The sequence below is a fragment of the Vanessa tameamea genome, chromosome 20 (genome assembly GCF_037043105.1).
Source record: "Vanessa tameamea isolate UH-Manoa-2023 chromosome 20, ilVanTame1 primary haplotype, whole genome shotgun sequence".
NCBI lineage: Eukaryota > Metazoa > Arthropoda > Insecta > Lepidoptera > Nymphalidae > Vanessa > Vanessa tameamea.
The window spans coordinates 7399805-7421122 of record NC_087328.1 but is presented as its reverse complement, the minus strand read 5'-3'; the positions used below and the strand labels follow the sequence as shown (position 1 = coordinate 7421122).

Sequence of the window (21318 nt, the reverse complement as noted above, 5' to 3'; positions counted from 1 at the left end):
GAAATATTATATTAATTTACCGGAATTCGTTGTAAACTTTTTACTCATTCGCTTATGTCATGTATGAATGTGCCTTATTGTACAAGCAAAAGCGCCGGCAGATGTTATCCAGGTTGTTTGTAATTTACTAAAACCTTCTCCGAAACGCGCTGCGTTTAGATGTACTGCAAAAAAAACGGCACCTAAATTATTAGTATATGTAATTAATCAGTATCACGAATGATATTCTAATGCCACGACAATTAGTATTTAAAAAAATAATTAGTGTAGAACATCGTTACTAAAATCTCATTAGCATCCACGCACAAAAGGATACAAAATTAGACGCCCTAAATGTAGAGATTAATTAGCACACAATTTTTACACTGATCGTCGATTAAGTCAACAAATCGATGTTGAATTTAATGCTCGTCAAAGACCGGTCAAGCCTATCCGCCGTATATGAGCAGACAATGATCAACCGAAAAGCAAAAACGTCCCTTACCTCCTTGGATTTATTATAATTACATTGAGACGGCCGATAATGACTCTTAGGGCTGTTTTATACGTTGTTATACATTCCTTGAAATTGTTTCGTTGTAAACTAACACTATAGAATCTTGTTTAGCTTCCTGTGGACATTAAATAATGTGTCGTGCTTTATTATGTACGATAGAATGTATAATATAAAAGTCTATATAAAATTCTATGGTCGAAAAAACTTTGTGAATTTCTAATCGTTAAACATGGAGACTGCTCGGCTGCTCAATTGATTTCTTATAAAAATACTGTTGTTATTTTTAAATGATAATTTATTTATATTAAAATAATATTAAATAATAAAAAAAAAATCAGCTTGTTCAAATTACTATGTGATTTATTGAATATGTATCACGCCCAGTGGGAAAATATACTTATCGTTGCGTAAAGACTGAATATTTTTATGCAAGTCTCCGTACCATTTTATTGTACATCTTATCAACATCTCAGAACTCTGAGTATAATAAAAGTTCTAAACCCTACCTACCTTAAACATCATTATATAGAACCTACATTCCGAACCGATGGTAGCTTTAATTTTAAATCAATACTGTAATTATATGATGATTCAAAATGTTATTATGAAGTTGAGTAATTTTGAAATTTTAAAGTACAATTTAAAAATAATTTATTAAATTTCTTTTAGAATATAAAAAAAAACTGTTGCCATTTTTAAGCTTAACTTCGTGATCGGATTACATAACATGTATTAAATTTAAATTAGAAAACAATGTGTAACAAAAAAGATGAATATCTAGGAATTTTGTTAAGTTCGTCACGCCATGCGTCGTTATAGTATTTTTACTTAATAATGGACATTTTTTAAACAAATTTTAAAGTAAACAAATATATATTGTATTACTTATACAATTATAAAATAGTTTTATTTATTTTCTGCCAATTAAGAACAACAATGCCCGATGCAAATACCTATTTATAATTTACTTTAAATTTCTAGAATTGCCGTTTATTTTTAACTGCAATTATCAAATTCCATTCAACTCTACTTATAGGTTTAAATCTATTTTAACCTAACATGACTTTTTACATTACTAGGCACCCTTGCCTTCGTCCACGACCGAGTGGGGACAGATGTTAGTTACGTTATATCCTTTTCTGTACAAACTGTTTGACTTGTATGTAAAATTTCATAATTATTGTTTGAGTAGTTAAACGTAACAGGCAAATATAATAATATATTTATTATGGTTTATCATTTTTTAGTATTTATGATTTTTTTAAGCTCAGAGTGGAAATTACAGGGAATTATTAAAGGAATCTGGATAATAATAATATTATACTATTATTTGTTAATAATTAATTTATACTCAGTATTATTACAAAATTTATATTAAGATCGGGAATGATTTTTATTAATTTGTTAAGTCTTAATTCGTTTTGATGTTACTTATAATAAACGAAAAAAAAAAAAAAACAAAATCTGTAACTCTATTACTATATTATAAGTGAATATATGATAATATTTATATGTATTACTCATCTACTTATCTAAAAATTACGATGTTATCTTTAAAATTTTATATTAATCTTTGATAAATTGTCATAGCGTAAAAACAACTGCTTTCTGATTTTTTAATAAAATCTGACTAGCTGATACTACGAGTCTGTTACATCTCTAACCCATATATGCCCTGAATATTTTGGCACAGATTATAAAAAAACACATAATATTATGATCTTTATCAAATACTTCAAACTAGATCTAAAATTCAAATTTATATTTTCCACTTCTATTTTTTTTTTTTTGTATAGTGCGTTTCTTTTGTTGATAAGGGTTACTGTTAGTGGCTGACATAAACCTTTAAAACAAAAAGCAGTAATTCGAATTATTTGCTGTTTTAAGGTGGAATAGGTGAGGTTCTATCTATTTTGATGAATGTACATACATATGTACAAACATCTATCGGCTGAACAAACAATTATTAATCTATTGAAATTTCGTGTATGCTTAATTAAGATATATATATATATTACTTGGTATAAAATTACTAATTTTCGCATAATGGTCACCGGGGATGTAGCTCAGTGGTAGAGCGTTCGCTTTGCATGTGAAAGGCCCCGGGTTCGATCCCCGGCATCTCCATTTTTTAGCTGTATAATCAGTAAAAGTTTCTTTAGATGTGAATATCAGTAACAAGTTTTACTGTACACACTTAAACAAGTTTAGAATAGAAGTGACTATATTATTGATTTTTATGGATCTGAATTGAATTGTCACTAGAGAAGTAAATTAACGAATTTTCGAAGTGAATTCTACTTTTGAAATATTTCTTTTAAAATTAATACATGGGGTAAAGTCACTGAAGCTGATAAATGCGACTTAGATGTTGAAGCTAAATCAGAATTATCCGCCGAATATCTTATAAACTTCACATTAGTTTTAGTTATATATATGTATGTACGTTATACATAGTGTTTACAATACGTATAATATATTATATGTTTGTGTAACGAATAATATTATTTTTCTAGATACAAATATATCTTTGGTAGCTTTACTTTAAATAGTTTGTTAAATGACGATTCGAAAGTGCTTGTAAAAGCCTACTTGAATAAAGTATATTTTGATTTAATTTGATTTGGAAATATATGTATTGTGTAAATTAAATACTGGGAATTGGTATGAAGTTATGAATGCCCCTTTTATGGACAGCAACTGTTATTCCGAATACTTCTATAGTAAATAGCTTATTATTAATATCACTTATTTAAAAGCAATGATTGATTTGTTCCTTAATATTATTAATGTCGTCATCAGGAAGATTAATTCTGCTTTTAAGTGTTTGATTGGAATTCGACAACTTCATTAACGGGGGCAATGGTACTCAAAGCCACCACCAAGTAGATGGTCGCACATCGCATATCATACAGCCAAAAAACTTTTTTTTTTTTAAATTTGGTTGAAAGGGTGAGCCAGTGTTCAGGACAACAAATATACCATATTAGTACAAAAGTAATTTTATGTTAAACAAAAAATATATTGAATTACGTAAAGCTAATAGTTTTTCTTGTACAAGATAAAATTAACGGACGTAAATAAATACTTCACAATTTTTTATTTTTTATTTTAAATAATGAAAACATCTCCGCAATACTGACAGCGCATCTGCACGAAAATCGAGATGCTAAAACTAAGTACAGGATGACTCATGAGGCGTCAATTTGACAGAACAATAGGTTACGATCTACATACCTACATCTCAGTCACACCGTGAAACCGATGGGAAATCTCATAGGGTTGACTGTGGTACATAAATAATAATCATGCACATTAATTTAAGTACCAATATATGTTCAAGATGTCACTAATAAGCGTGTGTACCAGAATTAAATTTACGATTGAAATTTAGTATTGAACCTGCAACTTTAATATCTATAGAGTTTACATTACTCCTTAACTCATATCATCATCATCATCATTATCGGTCCACTGCTGGACTACACAACTGAGCTCGATCTTCGGCCCTCCTCATCCACTTTCTACACCCACCTACCCTACATCATCGATCCACCGAGCCACTCTTACACTACGCTTGCCGATTCGTGTTCTCTACTCTAGAATATTTTTCATCCAACGGTTCTTCGATATAATTCATAATAATATTATAATCCTTAACAGAAGAGCCTTCGTCTATTTAATTTATTTATTATAATACGCAATAATCGAAGAGAATTTTCTGTAATGTATTATTATTATTATTTATTTATTTAATATTTTTGTTTGTTATTTATTTGGTCAGAAAATGATATTGTGCGCAACACTCAGCCCTACAAAATCCCGTGTGTGTTTTTACGTAGATTCGCGAATTCATCGCATACATTGTCTTAGTATGGACAAAATAAGTGAGTCGGAACTACAAGTAAAAAACTGTCTACAGTTTTAAAATTCAAACCAATATCACCCTTATTTGGTACAAATTTTAGAGTCGACAATGCATTTTATATAGAAATCAGTGCATTTTCAAAAGTGCAACAGAAAATGAGTTCTAAATACGAGTATATATGACTTAATTTTAAATATTTTGTTAATATGCATTTAGGCAACAAACTATAACATAAAGACAAAAAGAACGTGATGATGGAGAAGTAAGCAGAAACGTATTAAATTCGCATTGACGAAAATGCCATTTCGAAAGATTTCTTATTGCATCGAGATTTTTCTGTGGATCGCGGATTTTTGATGGTTCAAGAAAATCGAGTGGATGCGACCGGTTTTTTCCGATTGGCAATTAGGAGACGATGAGTAAGACGATTTATTTCATTAATGTACGCTGTTAAATTATATGTGGATTTTTCTCATTCTAAGAGCGATTCGAGAAATACACTCGTTTGCTTATATTATAATTGAGTTACTCCAATAGGGGTATAATTAGTATAATTATGTAACAAAACCCTTTTTTGAATTTCGAATTATATCTTTTTTATTGATTGCATTGCATAGAAAAACTTAAAACAGACTGTCGAAAAAAAAAAAAAAAATTTTTGCTCAACAAAACTAAAAAAAAAAACAATTTAATTATTTTTTCGTTTCAGAAGCGATAGCGTTAAGGTGTTAATGCTAAATGTATGTTAAGTAATTTTATATCCGTCATAAGATTTGTCATTTTTTGTATTTCTTTTTCGTTGGCGCCCTGATTTAACTTGCTACATACATTTACTCTTTTATTTTCATTTCACAACTTTTTCAAAAAAAGAAAACAATAAATGCACAATGTATTAACTTAAAACTATAATTATTAACTCTATGTTGTTTGAAGAATGCCTATATGGATACCGCTATTTAAGCTATATCGTTACTTGGAAAACTCCGCTGTTGAAATTCGCTCACCCCAGTTACAAAAAGCGCTTTCAGCGTTTCACGGTCAAGTCTCTGCCATTCATTTATTTATTATAAGGCACACTTATGACAAATTCATAAATAATTACCATTTTTATGTCGTAATTAATAATTTCACATATTAAAACTGACTAAGCTCTTTGAATAAACATATATTATTTGTTAGCACTTGAAATTCAAAATCGATTTTCAATATAAGATCCGACCAATATTTAATATGTAATTTTTTTTTTTTTATTATTAAGATGCAATCAAACAATTTGTGATCTCCACGATGTCCCCCGGATTACTTATGATTTACGACGTCAGTCGCAGGGCAAATGCACCATTACTGCTCTCCCGATAGCCATTACTTGGGGCTACGAAACGTTTATTTGTAGAATATTATATTCATTACATTAAACGACTTTTCATATAATTATAGTATTTAAATTATTTTTTAAGAGTGTATAAGAGTGGATATTATATTATTAGCTTATATTATGATGCATGTTTTTTTTAAAGTACTAACAGTAACAGGGTGATAATGTCTCAATCCTGATCTCCAAGCTGATCAAAAGCCTGCTCTCCCTTTTGAAAAGAAGATGCATTTATTTTTATCTCCAACTATATAGATAATCGATATAAATAATGGCTAATTACAGTTAAATAATTAATCAAATTTGAACGTGGAATGCTACTAGCATTCCTAACCTTACCACGAGATCATAATAACAACACTATTTATAGCATGCATACAATCTATTTATTTATTTAATTTATTTAAATCATCATCGGAATATTCACAAAAAGTAATCGAAAAATATACAAACCGATACAGTGTGTGATACTCTAAAAATAAAATCAAAACAATACATAATAAATAATGATTTGTTAGAGCTAAAAAGATTTTGATTGTAAATATTGATGCAGACTGTTTATAAAATTATAAGCTCTGATACATCAAGTAATTGGTGTGAACTTCCTTGTATTCATACAGTGTCTAGGTATAGTAAACGTATTTATAATAATGATTTCCATCAATATGAGACGTTTTTGAAAAGTGACTACCGGAACCCTCAGTATATTTGAAATATTTTTATATTTATTTATATTATAATACTGCAATCAGCATGCTCAAAACATTTAATATTCTTTTGGAAAATCAATAGCGCGATCAAATTTAAAAATATAAATAAACGTCCAATAAAACATAAATATGCTCAAAATTAAACGAACCTTAATTTTTAACTTAATTTTTTTTTTATAATACAATCAATAAAACGCTCATTTCGTGACCTCACTATGGTGTCCAAGCACATGTCACAGTAGTAATCTTTTAGCACTTATTGTGACATTTTTTTAATATAACAGCGGAACCGGTCAGTGCCCTTCGTAAAAAACCATCTGAGCTAAGATGAACGCTTTTTATACTGTTATTGTTTGGAAATTTCGCCTGAATCTAATGAGATAAAGAAGAATGTGACAGATTGTTTAGTGGATTAAAATTGCCACGAAGTTTTTATTTTGCTTTTATGAATTTCGTTTGTTTCGCTAAGACGGATTCCTTAAGCATAAGTCGGATAAAAACCTTCTTTGTAGACTTTATTGATTGGAATTCAACTGCGTCGTTGTGTAGTGGCTTAGCTTATCGTTGCTACTGTAAATCATGAGTTCCCATGTTGAATTTCAGGTTTAAGTTAATGGCAGTGTGTCTCACATCGTGTGGGAATAGAGACCAAAGATGAATATTTGAAATAAAAAAAAACAAACTAGAGTTTCACCTTATTTAGAATTTCAATATGAAAATTTAAACATATACGAACGCTTCGCACGTAAATAAAATTAAATGATTTAAATATAATTTATACCCTTAGATTACATAGAAACAAACATAAAAAATTTTACCTCTTTATAATATTAGATGAATATCAAACTGAAATAATGCATTGTTAAGTATTTTTTTAATTTTATTTGAATATAGATATCGGGATTGTGATTTGGTCTTATAAAAAAAATGGAGATGCCGGGGATCGAACCCGGGGCCTTTCACATGCAAAGCGAACGCTCTACCACTGAGCTACATCCCCGATGATAAATTAAGCGAACAATTTAATTAATTACATTATAAAAACATTTTGTTTCACGAGTTTTTACTTTAAATTAATGACTTACACATCCTTTAATTCTTCAATTAAAATAATTTATATGATACAAATGTATTCATGTGTCATATAGTTGTATATTTGTAACTTGTTTTGTTTCAATTGTCAAGGGGGATGTAGCTCAGTGGTAGAGCGTTCGCTTTGCATGTGAAAGGCCCCGGGTTCGATCCCCGGCATCTCCATTTTTTTTATAAATTAATTCTTCTATCGTATTATTATGTGTGTATAACACACACACATCATACTCTAAAGTCGTGAATGTCTTTTAGCTATTATAAAATTATTCTTTGTTGATTATATTTTTCTGTTAAATAAAATTAATTACATTAAATTTCTAAAACTGTTAATTACAATTAAATCATAAATGATCATATGATTTATGTATTACGATGTACTTTAATTACATATTCGAATGCATAAAAGTGACTTCATTCGAAATGAAACTATTTAAGAAAATCCTACTATATTAATAAAGTTTGGAAGTCGTGGCATAAACAACCAATGCAGAAAATATAATGCACCGTAAAGTAATAAAGACCGGTCGATTATAATCGATCTCGCGAGATTGTAAACTGTCAAAGGAATGAAGAGGTAAGGTACACATTACAGTCAAACGTATAAAATTTCAATGGTATTATAATCTTTCAGTTATGTTCCGTTTCAAACTTTATAGTTTAACTGAAATTCACTTCGATAGATATGATGAATAATCTAGCAAAATATTGTCTTTAACGAATTAACCCTAAAAAAAATTAATTTTTAGGTGATAAAAACAAAACACATTTTAAATTGATAAATAAAGATTTAAACCTTCTACTACTTCTTTTTCTTCTTAGTAGGGCTTTGTGCATGATCATCTGTGTTGATACCACCCATTCGTCACATATTCTACCACCAAACAGCAAAACTTAATATTGTTGTGTTCCATTTTGAGGGTTGAGTGAGCCAATGCAATGACATGCACAAGAACGTGACATCTAACTTCCAAATGTTGGTGACGCGATATAAGTAACGGTTTTATTTTAATATTTCTTTTGGTGCCAATGCATATTTGTAACTTTTGTATTAATCGTCAAGGGGGATGTAGCTCAGTGGTAGAGCGTTCGCTTTGCATGTGAAAGGCCCCGGGTTCGATCCCCGGCATCTCCATTTTTATAAAATAATTCGGACAAGTGCACTGTATAATAAACTGAATAAAGCTTACAAAAATCTATACACTAAATTAAATTTAAAACAATTTTCAGTTATCACCTTCCAATGACGCCGCAACACGTAAGCTGATCTTTTTCCTAATCACCCCCTACCGTCACAATACTAGGGGGTCGGATTCCCATCACGTACGTTGTACGTGGGTGCCCGGAGAATTATTACGCGTGTACGTAGATTCTACAGAATTTACGGACTGGTTTTAAAAATACGCAAAAAATAATATTCTCTTTCGTGATTATAATTATGTATGTATGATTATATAATTTAATGTAATTTCTGTTTAGTTCAAATTGTATGTAATTCGTATAAAACATCTTGCATTCATTTGCTGCTTAAATAAAACTCCCATGAAGACGATTTTCCCAATCGATTTTAAATTAAAGGATTAATAAAATTAAAAACATTTGCAATTTTTTTTTATAATTTTAATTATATCTTTTATTTCACATTGTATTTTAAGCTTACTATTTTGATACAGCTTACTTGATTGTATACCTGTATTATATTACTTATTTAACAGATTGACAGCCGAAATCAGTTAGTAGATAGAATACGTCAAAAACATATTTTTTTCTTCTTAAATTTATACAAATAATACGAGCAGTTTCGAATCGTCATTTTACAAGAGCAATTGAATATCATTTGTAATTCCGGCCAAATATTACCAAAATTTTTTAGTGTTAATATGGTGAAAACCACTCCGCTTTTAATATGTATTAAAGTCATGCTTAAATATAAAGCAAAAAACATTGGATGTGATGTTGAATACATATATCCTCTTGATGATAAGAGTAGAGATCTCTGCTCAGTAAAAGAGACAAAATGCAGCTGGGCAAAGGCCTCCTCACCTACAAAGATTTTCTTCAAAGTTGATTACAAGAATAATTATAAACACAAATTAAACAAATGAAAATTTGGGATTGATCTGGTTTGATTTTATCGGCTAAAATCAACGTGTTCCATTTACTGAGTCATCGATATCATTTGTTTTCAAAAAAATTAGAAAACATTAGATTAAACAACAACGAATTATATATATACTTATTATTGGCCGTTCCGACTTCGAACAGATGATTTTTTTTTTATTATTTATATATTAGGTCCTTACATATGAAATTAGCGTTTTGTCGTACTGACCACTTTCATCTGAAATATCTCCTCATTCATTTGTTTTTTCCTCATTACTTTTTTCTGTGGCACCAGTACTGCAGAAACAGCAAAAGAAAGCACGGTACGTTTTTGGTTTTAACGTTTTCGTTCTGGAAAATGAAGAATTAAAGGCTGTTGTAGAAGCAGATCCATCACAAAACACTTCAGAGATAGCTGCAGGCTTCGGGGTAATTGATAAAACTGTATTAATTCACTTGAAGCAAATCAGGAAAGCAAAAAAACTTGAACGATGGGTACCTCATTAATTGAGTGAATCGAACTTGCAAACACGCGTCGACTGCTGTGTTACTTTGTTCAACCGATACAATAATTAAGGAATTTTAAATCGAATCATTACTTGTGATGAAAAGTGGATACTCTACGATAATCGAAAGTGCTCGTCGCAATGACTGAACCCTGGAGACCCAGCCAAATCCTGCCCTAAATGAAAATTGACTCAGAAAAAGTTTCTTGCGAGTGTTTGGTGGACTAGCGCCGGTGTCGTTCACTACAGCTTTCTAAAATCTGGCCAAACAATTACGGCAGATATCTATTGTCAGCAAAGGCAAACCATGAGGGAAGAACTAGCTGCTTAACAACTGAGATCGGTCAATCGCCCTAGGCCACTGCTGCTTCACGACAACGCACACACACTCTGCACAACAAACAACCACTAAGTTAAATGAGCTACAATTGGAATTTCTGCGACATCCACCATACTCTCCAGACCTTGTTCCAACAGATTACCGTTTTTTCCGGAATTTGGACAACTTCTTTCAAAGAAAAAAAATCAACTCCAATGCGGCAGTTCAAACCGCCTTCAAAGAGTTTATTGATTCTCCCCAGTCGTTTTTTAGTAAAGGGATCAATAAACACATACATAGATAACAACGGAGCACTGATTAATTAAATATACTTTACAAAAAAGAAACTTTATATTCCTCCCGTACAATACGCCAATTACAAATGTAAGGACAAATATATCAAAAAAAAAAGTCTTGTAAAACGAGCACAACGTCACCTACCGGATCCAATGTAGACATTTTGGAGAACTTCTATGATAAATTTATTCAAATAGACTACAACCACATCTGCATCGTTATATTAAAATATTAAACTATTAAATGTTAGTCGTGTCACAAATAAAATTTACCGACCGGAATGTAGACGCTACCGAGAAGAATTCCGAAGGAATATAATGGTTACTCTATTTTATTATCAATATATTATGTTACATTGATATGTAATTGATTTAACAAAGAATAAAATCACTTCAGATTGAAATTGAATTACTTATATATAATACAAAATAAATTCCATAAAGTTATTAAGTCCTTATGAAAGTCTAAAAATCATTTCTCTAAAATATTTTGCATTCTAACCAGGTGTTACCAGAGAAGAAATTTTATTTCCGAAATAATTTTCCGTATTTCCATCTTGTTTTTCGTTTTAGGTGTATCTGTGACAGGAAACGGAAGATGCCGGTCACGTGCCGACTACGTGCCCCCTGCGTATTACAGAAAGCGATAGACGTAGATATATGTATGTAACATCAAGTCGATAACTTTGTCAATACCTTGCCTTCAAGTACTGAAGCTGAGATTAATTTTCTTCACGAGTAACTTCCTATATGATGCATATAGCTCAGTCATTATATATAGACAGGCACTTATTATAGTGAATATAATGTGTTAATAGTAAGCCTGCATGTATTGTGAAGTTATTATGAAACAGTAAAGAGTACGTTCCGAGCACGATCATAGTATGAGACGGTGCAATAAGCACTCATTTTTTAAGAATAAGCCCTTAAAAAAGTAAGTTGGTAACATCTATAAATTAATTGCCTAGCAAAGAGCAGTGGAAGTAACAGCTGCAAATATGCCACGGCTGAGCAGCCTGCACTAGTAGTCTTTGTGAAGGCCTGTCTGTATGGTCACCTATTATTTATTTATCCTAACGATATTGGCAAATTCAGGTTTAAGTGAGCCAGGGTATTTACAATCGGGTTTAAACCACTTAGAACCCATAACTTAAAGGGCATTCTTGGTTTGTGAACCGGTTCACATGGCTTGCAGTGCCGATGTCTATGGACTAGTTGCCACTTACTTGGCCCGTTTGGTTATCTGCCTTCGTAAAATAAAATAAGAACAACTTGGCACCACCATCAAGCTGCTCCATGACTTGGTGGATACATACATGTAAAAGAGGTACAAGTGCATCCACCTCATACAATTTTCTCACCTATTTCTTAATTACCATGAGAACTTAACCTCAGTATCTACTGTACAGTAAGCCATCCCAGCTGCAATTCTCATCAGGGCTGTCTGAAACAGGACACGCGAGGCCTCTACCTTACGGCTACAGCCCCAAGGTTTAAATCTCTAGAGGTCGGTGCTGTCCATTAATATACCTAGTCTATGACATAAACTCCCTGTTTATAAAATAGCATTTATTAATTTATAGCTCATATTAAAACAATAATATAATTGTAAGAAATGCTTTCATTATTATTCACTTCAACCTAAATGCCTTGAATTAAAGATTACAGTTTCCAAAATCCGCCTCTCAATTCAAATTATCTTTCCGATGAAGCCGTATTTATATTAAAATATAGATCATAATTTCTAAATAATAGCGTCAATTCATTAAATAGGATTAAATCCTTTATTTGGTGCGTGCAAATATTTTTATGGCCGGCGAAGAATGTCATCAGCCATCCACAACGCACTCCCCTTGACAACTCTATGATTTAATGCTTTACGTACTATTTGATTATAAAACGTTGATATTTAATTCAAACTTAATAAAGACCCTTTAATTTTGTGTGGAAATACTCTTATATACACATAAACATTTTATTATATAATAATAAAATACCAGAGGAAAGAATAGTTTGATTTTGAATCCATTCATTTAATTGCGTTCTAATATTATGTTTACTTTTTCTTTATTTCGTTTGTTATTCTGCCTTGAATACCACACCAATGAGGTTTACATGAAATAAAATCGAATATACAATCATAACTCTAAGTTTTAGACACTTGAACACGGTATTGTTTCTGTTCATCATCATCAGCAGCAGCCCAAACTGCTGGACGTAGGCATCTCCAATTGCACGCCACTGTGATCTATCTTCTTGTTTCTGTTTACTAAAACCATTTTGATGCTAGTTTTCAGGCAACAGGGATCTTTAAGAACGAAGAGGGTAAACAGTAAAATAAGTAAAACATTAGCTAATTGTGATATTCATTTTTAAAAAGATATTTTCTATTGAACAGAGATGGTTTTTGGGAAGTTTACTAGAACTGAGGGCTGCACTGCGTAGTTTATAATTATATATCGATATATATTATCAATAACTCCGTAATTTTCAAGATCACAGATGTAGGAAGGTATAATGCTTAACAAGAGTGAATTGAAAGGTTATTTGTTCAACTGTTTGTTTTATAATAATATCATCATTAGTATATTTATACAGCGGGTATTTGTTTTATTTTAAGATGATAATTATGTATATTTTTTTTAAAATGAAAGAAGCTCTTCTTATTTCGTATTACTGTATTTAGATATTAAGAATACACGGGGATGTAGCTCAGTGGTAGAGCGTTCGCTTTGCATGTGAAAGGCCCCGGGTTCGATCCCCGGCATCTCCAATTTTTGTCACTTAGTTATATTGTTACAATTATTGTAATTATTTAATGTTGAAAAAGGAATTCTAACTATGTGCAAAATACACGAAATGTTATTCGAAATTCAGCATTTTTTATATTACTCAGATGAGATTTACTTGTGTACAAAAGGTTACATCTAAATTATAGATTATAATAAAAAAAACGAGAGGAAACACGAAATGTACAAAACTAACCGCAAAACATAAACGAGCAATTGACAGTAAAACAAATGTCGAAGTCATTCCAAAGTTCATTTACAGCAGATTGACAAGCGCGGTAGAATGGCCGGGCTGCACCCTGTAACGCGGGAATTAGCAATAAAAACTTTTTTATAATCAACACGAGGACGGTAGCTGAGCCTAGTGATGCGACTTCATCAATATTACAAAAAAAGGGAGTTTATCGGACATTTTATCGTTTACAATAAAAAAAATTGTATCCATAAGTTCAACTAAATACTAGTTTAAGTCACCAAAGAGACACAGAAATAGTTTAAAATAAGAATTGTTCCAATTAAAAACCCCTACAACTATCTACTTAATCGGTACTGTTGGCAATGTTTATCGATATAGCATTAGAAAAATATAGCCACCCCTAGTTTCTAACGCAATAATTCTTGGCCGCACCTCATTTGCATTTCTTTATTGGATCACGGGGAAATTGAGAAAAATTTGGGTACTCTGTTTTAATTAGGACTGCACTTGAATTTAGAATTTATATAAACCAACGAATTTGTATTATTTGATCGCAGTATTAGTATACTTACTACACTTTAAAATAAAAAAAATATAGTCAAATCAATTTGTTTATTTTTAAGACTACAGTCTAGCTAGGTAACCTTCGCACGTAAATACTGGTTAAAAGTATATTCTAGACCTTACACAGTTAATACACCGCCAATCGTGGAAATTAAGTAATATAACACATTTTCAATTCTTTAATTAAAACATACTTTCCGTTAAGATATTAGATTACCAATTCACGCTCGATCGGCGAGTTAAGGAAAAGTCATGGTCGGTGTTTTACTAAATGGTCGCATCAAAAATTAGTTAATTCGACAAAAAGCATAAATAAACCGACGTATCCTGGAGAATTAGCAAGTTTAAGAAGTAGTGGACATTTGCCGCAGAATGATGAGCAATAAGGTAAACAGCTTCTTCAGTGTAAGTAAAGACTTGGCCATCATGAGAAGTAACGTCCTCGCGCTAGGTTGAGTGACGACATCAGCAAAAGGCCGTGCTGGGGGTAATGTAAGTGCCAAATATTAAGATAACCTAATAATGCCTAAGAAACCTAAGAAAGACCTATGTCCAGCAGGGAAGCTAGATGACAGCTAATTAAATAATTTGATTATAATATATACTAATATTATAAATGTGAAAGTAACTCTGTCAGTTGCTCTTTTGCAAACCAGTGAACCGAATTCGTTGATATTTGTTTATGAATAATACTCTTTTATGCCTAACACCAGACAACCAACCACTAAAACGCTCGCGAAGCCGCAGGCTACAACTATGTCTACGTCATATAACTCGAAAAAATTAGCCCTAAGAATTAATGTAACATATGTATGTATGCCTGTATGTAACACCTTGGATGCTAGTTAATATACCAAGACAAGTATTATATGACTCCTTGTCTCTTAAATCTCTATTTGCATGTATTCTACTTTCTACGGTATTTTCTATATATTCGTTTTCAAAGATAATTATGAAATATACCTGAATACTTGAGATACAAAATAGCCATTAATTTGTTGCTAAAATGTCCATTTTTGGCATCATATTACTGTACGTTGTAGTTCGTATACACTCGTAATAGCTACTTCTGCATATCCTTGATGTTAAAAAGTTCATGTTTGTAACTTGTTTGAAATGCCAACCATGCTCATGCGTCACCCGAATACGTAAGGCTTTCACTGTTGTATGTTCGAAATAGAGCAACGTTTGCACAATGTTATTCATCGGGGATGTAGCTCAGTGGTAGAGCGTTCGCTTTGCATGTGAAAGGCCCCGGGTTCGATCCCCGGCATCTCCAAATTTTTATTTAAATTAACTGTGAATAACATTTATTTTAATGTAGTAATCATATATTCTTAAAATCGAAACATAATAAGAATCGAAATATAATTAAATGAATTGAGAATATCAAGAAGTTTTATTGATTTCTTTTTTATCTGGAATATTAACATAAAACTAGAAATTAATACGCACAATGTAAATATTCTTGCTTCGTAGATATGTATATATATGTATATATAAAAGGTAAAAAGTACAATCTAGTCCATTGTAACTCAAGCCCAGCGCGATATGAGCAACGCATTAATTCGCGTTATTGTTTCTCTGTATTATGTATAAGTTTCTGTAAATCGTATAACCTGTAGCTAGTAAACATATAAATTGACAGTTATAGCCCATTCCAAGTGCAATCCGAGGATGAGACGATACATCAGCACCGGCACCATCCATCGCGGTAATGGCGCCGTACTTCGCGCTGTTACTGAATCTTTAATACGCGAATCTACGGTTACTCGATCGAAAATGGCGGTAATAGAATGTTAAGTTCACATTTATTATCATCGAAATATAATTTGATTATAATTTCCATCGATAAACCGTTACCTACTTTCAAATCAGTTCACAAAATAATCTATACTAATAAATCATCTTAGTTTATACCCAATAATATATATGGAATCTTCAATGTTTCACACGCCTTAAATTTAGACTATTGACGTGAAATACTCAATTACAATTACTCAATTACAATATTAATAATAACTTGTAACTAAAACTATAGAACCTTAAACATCACCACTAAAGCGGGTGAAAAAATAACCCATATAAATTCTAGCAATAAGAAATATGGCGCTCACAACAGAAAGAAATGATAAAAAGAGTCATTTTTCAAAGCGACAAAATTTATAGCTGCTCAATTGAATTTCACAGTTGATTTGCGCGGCTGGGCCGTTTGAAAAATCCTTCCGGTTTTCAAATTCGGAACGCATCTGTCAAATAAACGCGAGAAAACATAGAGCGGGGTTGCCCGCTTAAGCGAAGGGTCGCCATGTGTCAAACGGGAAATAGTTATTTATGGGACCCATTCACAAATTGCATTCGTGGCCGAATTGATATATTGGAATGTTTTATATGTAAATGTGATCAAAGACGAATGCCTTGCCCCAGAAACGGATAGCGAATGATTTACGAGCTATGTTTAACAGAATAATACATGAAATATAAATTATATTATTTTTATAATTGCTTTAAGATGAGAAAAGTTAAATTTTGCTTTAACAATGCGTTTATGTGATTGTATTTCTTCAGCTGCAGATTGAAAAATAAGCATAGTACTTTATTAAAGCTCCCTTATTACAATTTTTAGAATCAGGTATAGCAGAAGACATCTTTCCGAGAGATAAGCATGATCTTTCTATGTTGAAAAAACTGCTGAAAAATTGTCAGATTTCTTCTGATTGCGTTCTTCTGAATTCGTTTGGGTCGAAAATATTATATGTTAAAAAAATATATTTTTTTATGTTATTAAAATGTATAATACAAAACTAGTTTAATTAAATATTTATAATAGGTGTCAAGTACTTTTTTAGTCGTAATCAGCTAGGGCAAGGTAGTCAGTGAAACATTTAAAAAAACAGATGATTTGTTTTATTTTTCATTTTCAGATTCGGCTTAAAACGATGGTAGCGATATTTTTAAAGATAATATTTTTATTTTTTTATTTATTCGGGAAGACAACGTGATATACAAAGTATCTAAGTCTATACATACAAGTCTTAGAAATATTTCAATGTACATCTCTCTGACAGGCTAACTTTTGTAATAACAAAAAAGAAAAAAGCTGTGCATTTTAAAAGAAAAAAAACAACAAATTTCAAATTATAAAGTAAATATATTAGAAAAAAGAAACAAAAAGATAATATAAAATGTTATAGTAAAAAATATTTCTTTAATTTATTTTTAAAATTCAATTCAGATTTGCTAAATATATCAATATCAGCTTGTTTAAAATAGAAATATATATATGGTTGAACTCATGTTTGAACAACAGTAAAACAGAAAACATTGCTTTTTTCTGATTTATATTAAAAAGCAGTTACTGTTACTTATCATTTAATTTTCAGTTTTCTGATACATTTTAATTAATTTTTTCCATCACCGCCGAACACGAGATAAATTATTTATATACAATACAAATATGTAGGGTTTCAAATTAATTTTACTTATTTATAATTGGTAAATAAATATTTGATAGCTATATATATTTTGTTGCTTATAGCTATAAATGTTTTGTTGCTAATTTAGCAACAAAATCGAAAATACTATGTGAGCCTCACAGCAAAAAATAACTAGTCTATACAAGATAATAGGTACTAGTACTAACTACTAAGTACTAAAATCAAAACAAATAGTTCATTTAGCATTGTGCTTACTAAATATATTATTAAAACATGGTCACGATTATTCCATAAATCACTTCGGTTTCAGTAAATCAACATCCGGTCTCGCTGAGTCGGAGGTCAATTCGTGGACATTATAGACAACTTTAATATTGCAACCAAACATTGTAAAGTTGTCCTTAGTCCGTACTGTATATATTTAAGAAATATAAGTCAAATTGAGAACATATTATAAGCTAGGGTTCGTCAATACGGTTTCGCGGACCGGACCATGGAGGCTATATAACTGAGCCGTCGATCTTTCAACGCCTATCTAATCGCGTCATTAGTTCCTTCTTTTGCGAAATATATTCTAATTAGGAAAGCTATTTTTTTTAACTCTGTATTAATATTGCAAGGTCAAACGGTGAAAAGATATATTTGTTTAATTCTCAACTACAAGGTTAAATTCAATCGGTCCTCTCACAGTATAAATATTAAATGTAGACAAATATTAGTATTGTAATATATTTTATACCACCTATTGCCAAAATGCTTAATTACTGTCAAATGATCACATAACTCGAGGAGTACAGTGTTACTGTTTTCTTAAATCCTACTATATTAATCATAATTTAAAACTAGAATTACATGAAATGTTTTAAGTAAGATAAAAGTTTATTATATTTTATATCAATTTCATTCATTTCAGTTCGTTTTGTTTGATTAACGCAGAATGTGCAGGAATGTATTAGTAGTTATTCTGAGATTTTAATTTACTTGTTTATTGTTCTCACATTATGGTTTAATTTACGCCTATAATCCGTATTAAGGCTATGGTGACAGCAATTTTAATAAAAATCGATTTTATATTTAAACCGTTAATCGAATGATATCGAAAAGTAAGGCGAAGATAAATTTAAACTAAAAAAAGCAAGTCTTAAGATGGATAGATAAAAAGTTAACAAACCAGAAGGTAAACAAATTAAAAAAAAGAAGCTAACACATTCTGATTTTAAAATATTGAAAAATTAACTCAGGTATTTTATTTTTCTAAAGTACTGTTTCGTATTGTCCTAAATACTTATTAGAAGTAGAAATCTGAGTTAAAAGCAGGTAACACCAAATGTCAAAAAATCACATAATACTACATACTACTACATAGATATAGACTATATTGTTTGTATATAAAGATCTAAAAATAAACTATTGTTGTATACATATTCACTATTCAACGGCCACTTAAATAGGAACTATACTTTAGAAAGGTTCTATTTGAAAAAAAAAAATAATCCAGAACTCAAATGGATTTCACAAATAAAGTTGTATTAATTACTGGCGCAAGTTCAGGAATCGGAGCGGCGACAGCGATATATTTCTCAAAATTATCTGCAAAGCTAGCCTTAACCGGAAGAAAAGAAAATAATTTGAAAAAGATTGCTTTGTATTGTGAGAAGGCTAAGGGAATAAAGCCTTTGACTATTGTGGCAGATTTAACAGAAGATATAGACGTTGAAAAACTTGTCAAAGAAACTATAGAACACTATGGTAGACTCGATGTTTTAGTTAATAATGCTGGTGTATTAACTACTGGAGGAATAAAGGATACGAATATGGAGAAGTATGACAGAGTTATGTCAACGAATATGCGAGCGGTTTACCATTTAACGATGTTGTGTGTCCCACATCTTTCTGCATCCAAGGGTAGCATAATTAACGTATCTAGTATCGTTTCTTCAAAGGCCAATACCATTTATTTACCATATAATATTTCAAAAGCTGCATTAGACCATTTCACGAGATGTGTAGCCTTGGAATTAGCACCAGATGGTGTTCGTGTAAACTCTGTAAATCCTAGCTTTGTCAAGACTAACATCCTAAAAGATATGGGATTAACTGAAGATCAAATAGAATTATTAGTTCAAAATATTGTGAGCAGAACACCTATGAAAAAGACAGTTGAAGCCAATGATGTGGCTGGTGTAATAGCATTTTTAGCAAGTGACCAAGCCAAGAGCATTACGGGATCGTGTATGTCAGTTGACGGAGGCAGCATATTGTATTAATTATTTTTTAAAATATAAAACATACAAATGTAAATGAAAAAAAGCTATAATATATTTATTTCTAGTCATCAGTTTTGATAGATAACTTATTAATTTTAAAAACATTATTATATATTTTATATAGGAATTAATAAAGTTAACATGATATTGTAATTTCATATTTTGAACTAATATATAACGCTTCATATAATTATTAAAGTCAGACTTTAATATTTGTAATTATTATGATTAAAATATTTCTTTGTATTACTGTGTTATCTTGTTGATAAAATTTGTTATAAATATAATAAATAATTCTGTAGCGACATAGAGCATTTCATTCATGAGTATTTTTTACAAAATATGTATCTTCGTTCTCATTCAAATAAATATGAATATATTCATGTTTTAAATTTCAAGGCCTCCTTGTTAACGAGAAACTGAATACTATATTAGTAAATAAATTCCTGCATTTATTTATACTACTGGTAGTGATACCTTGAAATGGAAGGCCTCATTGATGGCTTACGTGTCCTGTTTCTAGTTACTAGTACCCAAGTTTCCTGCGGTCTTTACCACAAGTCATTATTTGCCTTCCTCATTTCCATAATACTGCTGGGATACCACTGTAATATTTTTGTTATTTACACATATAATCACTTTTATAGCTATCACTATGTATACAGATATATTTTAGACTCTTAATATATTATCAGAATTATTAGTACTAAATATTGAAAAATGTTTGATAGGAAGATTAAAAAGGAAATTCTTAACAGTTTTTCTTATGTTCATGGGGAAAGAACAATTCGTTTATATTCATTGGCTCCACCTGGCTAAAAACCAACCTTGTGAAGTTGGCAAGGAAATGAAAGATTGTTTTCGTTGTCATATACTTAATATTTCATAAATCACTCCGAAATGTGTACACTATTTTATGTTGATTTGATGAAAGTGAACTAATAAAAAATAAAAAAATATTGATGCCTTGAAATATATTTTTTATGTAATAGATTTAGTATTTAGACATGTTCACTATCGGGGATGTAGCTCAGTGGTAGAGCGTTCGCTTTGCATGTGAAAGGCCCCGGGTTCGATCCCCGGCATCTCCAAGTTTTTGCAAAAATTATTTTTTAAAACATTTCTATTGCACTACTGCGTTGACCTAGATCTTGAAAAAACACTGCAGGCATTAAAAAAACCCTGGAAAACCTGGATTTTTTTCGGCCCATTCCTAGAAAAAAAAACGTAAAATCGTTGGTTTTGCGCCTACTCTTTCCGGTCGTGTTGGGTTTGGGGTCCTCAGCCATAATGGGATTTTGAGAAA

At 30.9% G+C, this 21318-nt stretch overlaps 1 protein-coding gene and 7 non-coding genes across 8 annotated transcripts; 7 read left to right on the top strand and 1 right to left on the bottom strand.

Moving 5' to 3' along the window:
- Positions 1-2551: 2551 nt before the first annotated feature.
- On the top strand, positions 2552-2623 carry Trnaa-ugc (transfer RNA alanine (anticodon UGC)). The gene has a single exon. It is a non-coding gene; the product is annotated as a tRNA-Ala (tRNA).
- A 4751-nt stretch (positions 2624-7374) lies between these two features.
- Trnaa-ugc (transfer RNA alanine (anticodon UGC)) lies at positions 7375-7446 on the bottom strand. Its single transcript has one exon. It is a non-coding gene; the product is annotated as a tRNA-Ala (tRNA).
- A 185-nt stretch (positions 7447-7631) lies between these two features.
- On the top strand, positions 7632-7703 carry Trnaa-ugc (transfer RNA alanine (anticodon UGC)). The gene has a single exon. It is a non-coding gene; the product is annotated as a tRNA-Ala (tRNA).
- Positions 7704-8598: 895 nt separating this feature from the next.
- Positions 8599-8670, top strand: Trnaa-ugc (transfer RNA alanine (anticodon UGC)). The gene has a single exon. It is a non-coding gene; the product is annotated as a tRNA-Ala (tRNA).
- A 4790-nt stretch (positions 8671-13460) lies between these two features.
- Positions 13461-13532, top strand: Trnaa-ugc (transfer RNA alanine (anticodon UGC)). Its single transcript has one exon. It is a non-coding gene; the product is annotated as a tRNA-Ala (tRNA).
- Positions 13533-15515: 1983 nt separating this feature from the next.
- Positions 15516-15587, top strand: Trnaa-ugc (transfer RNA alanine (anticodon UGC)). The gene has a single exon. It is a non-coding gene; the product is annotated as a tRNA-Ala (tRNA).
- A 3561-nt stretch (positions 15588-19148) lies between these two features.
- On the top strand, positions 19149-20041 carry LOC113401698 (uncharacterized oxidoreductase TM_0325-like). The gene has a single exon (XM_026641728.2). The coding sequence runs from the start codon at positions 19251-19253 to the stop codon at positions 20010-20012; it is 762 nt and encodes a 253-aa protein (XP_026497513.2). The 5' UTR covers positions 19149-19250; the 3' UTR covers positions 20013-20041.
- A 990-nt stretch (positions 20042-21031) lies between these two features.
- On the top strand, positions 21032-21103 carry Trnaa-ugc (transfer RNA alanine (anticodon UGC)). The gene has a single exon. It is a non-coding gene; the product is annotated as a tRNA-Ala (tRNA).
- The last annotated feature ends 215 nt before the right edge of the window (positions 21104-21318 follow it).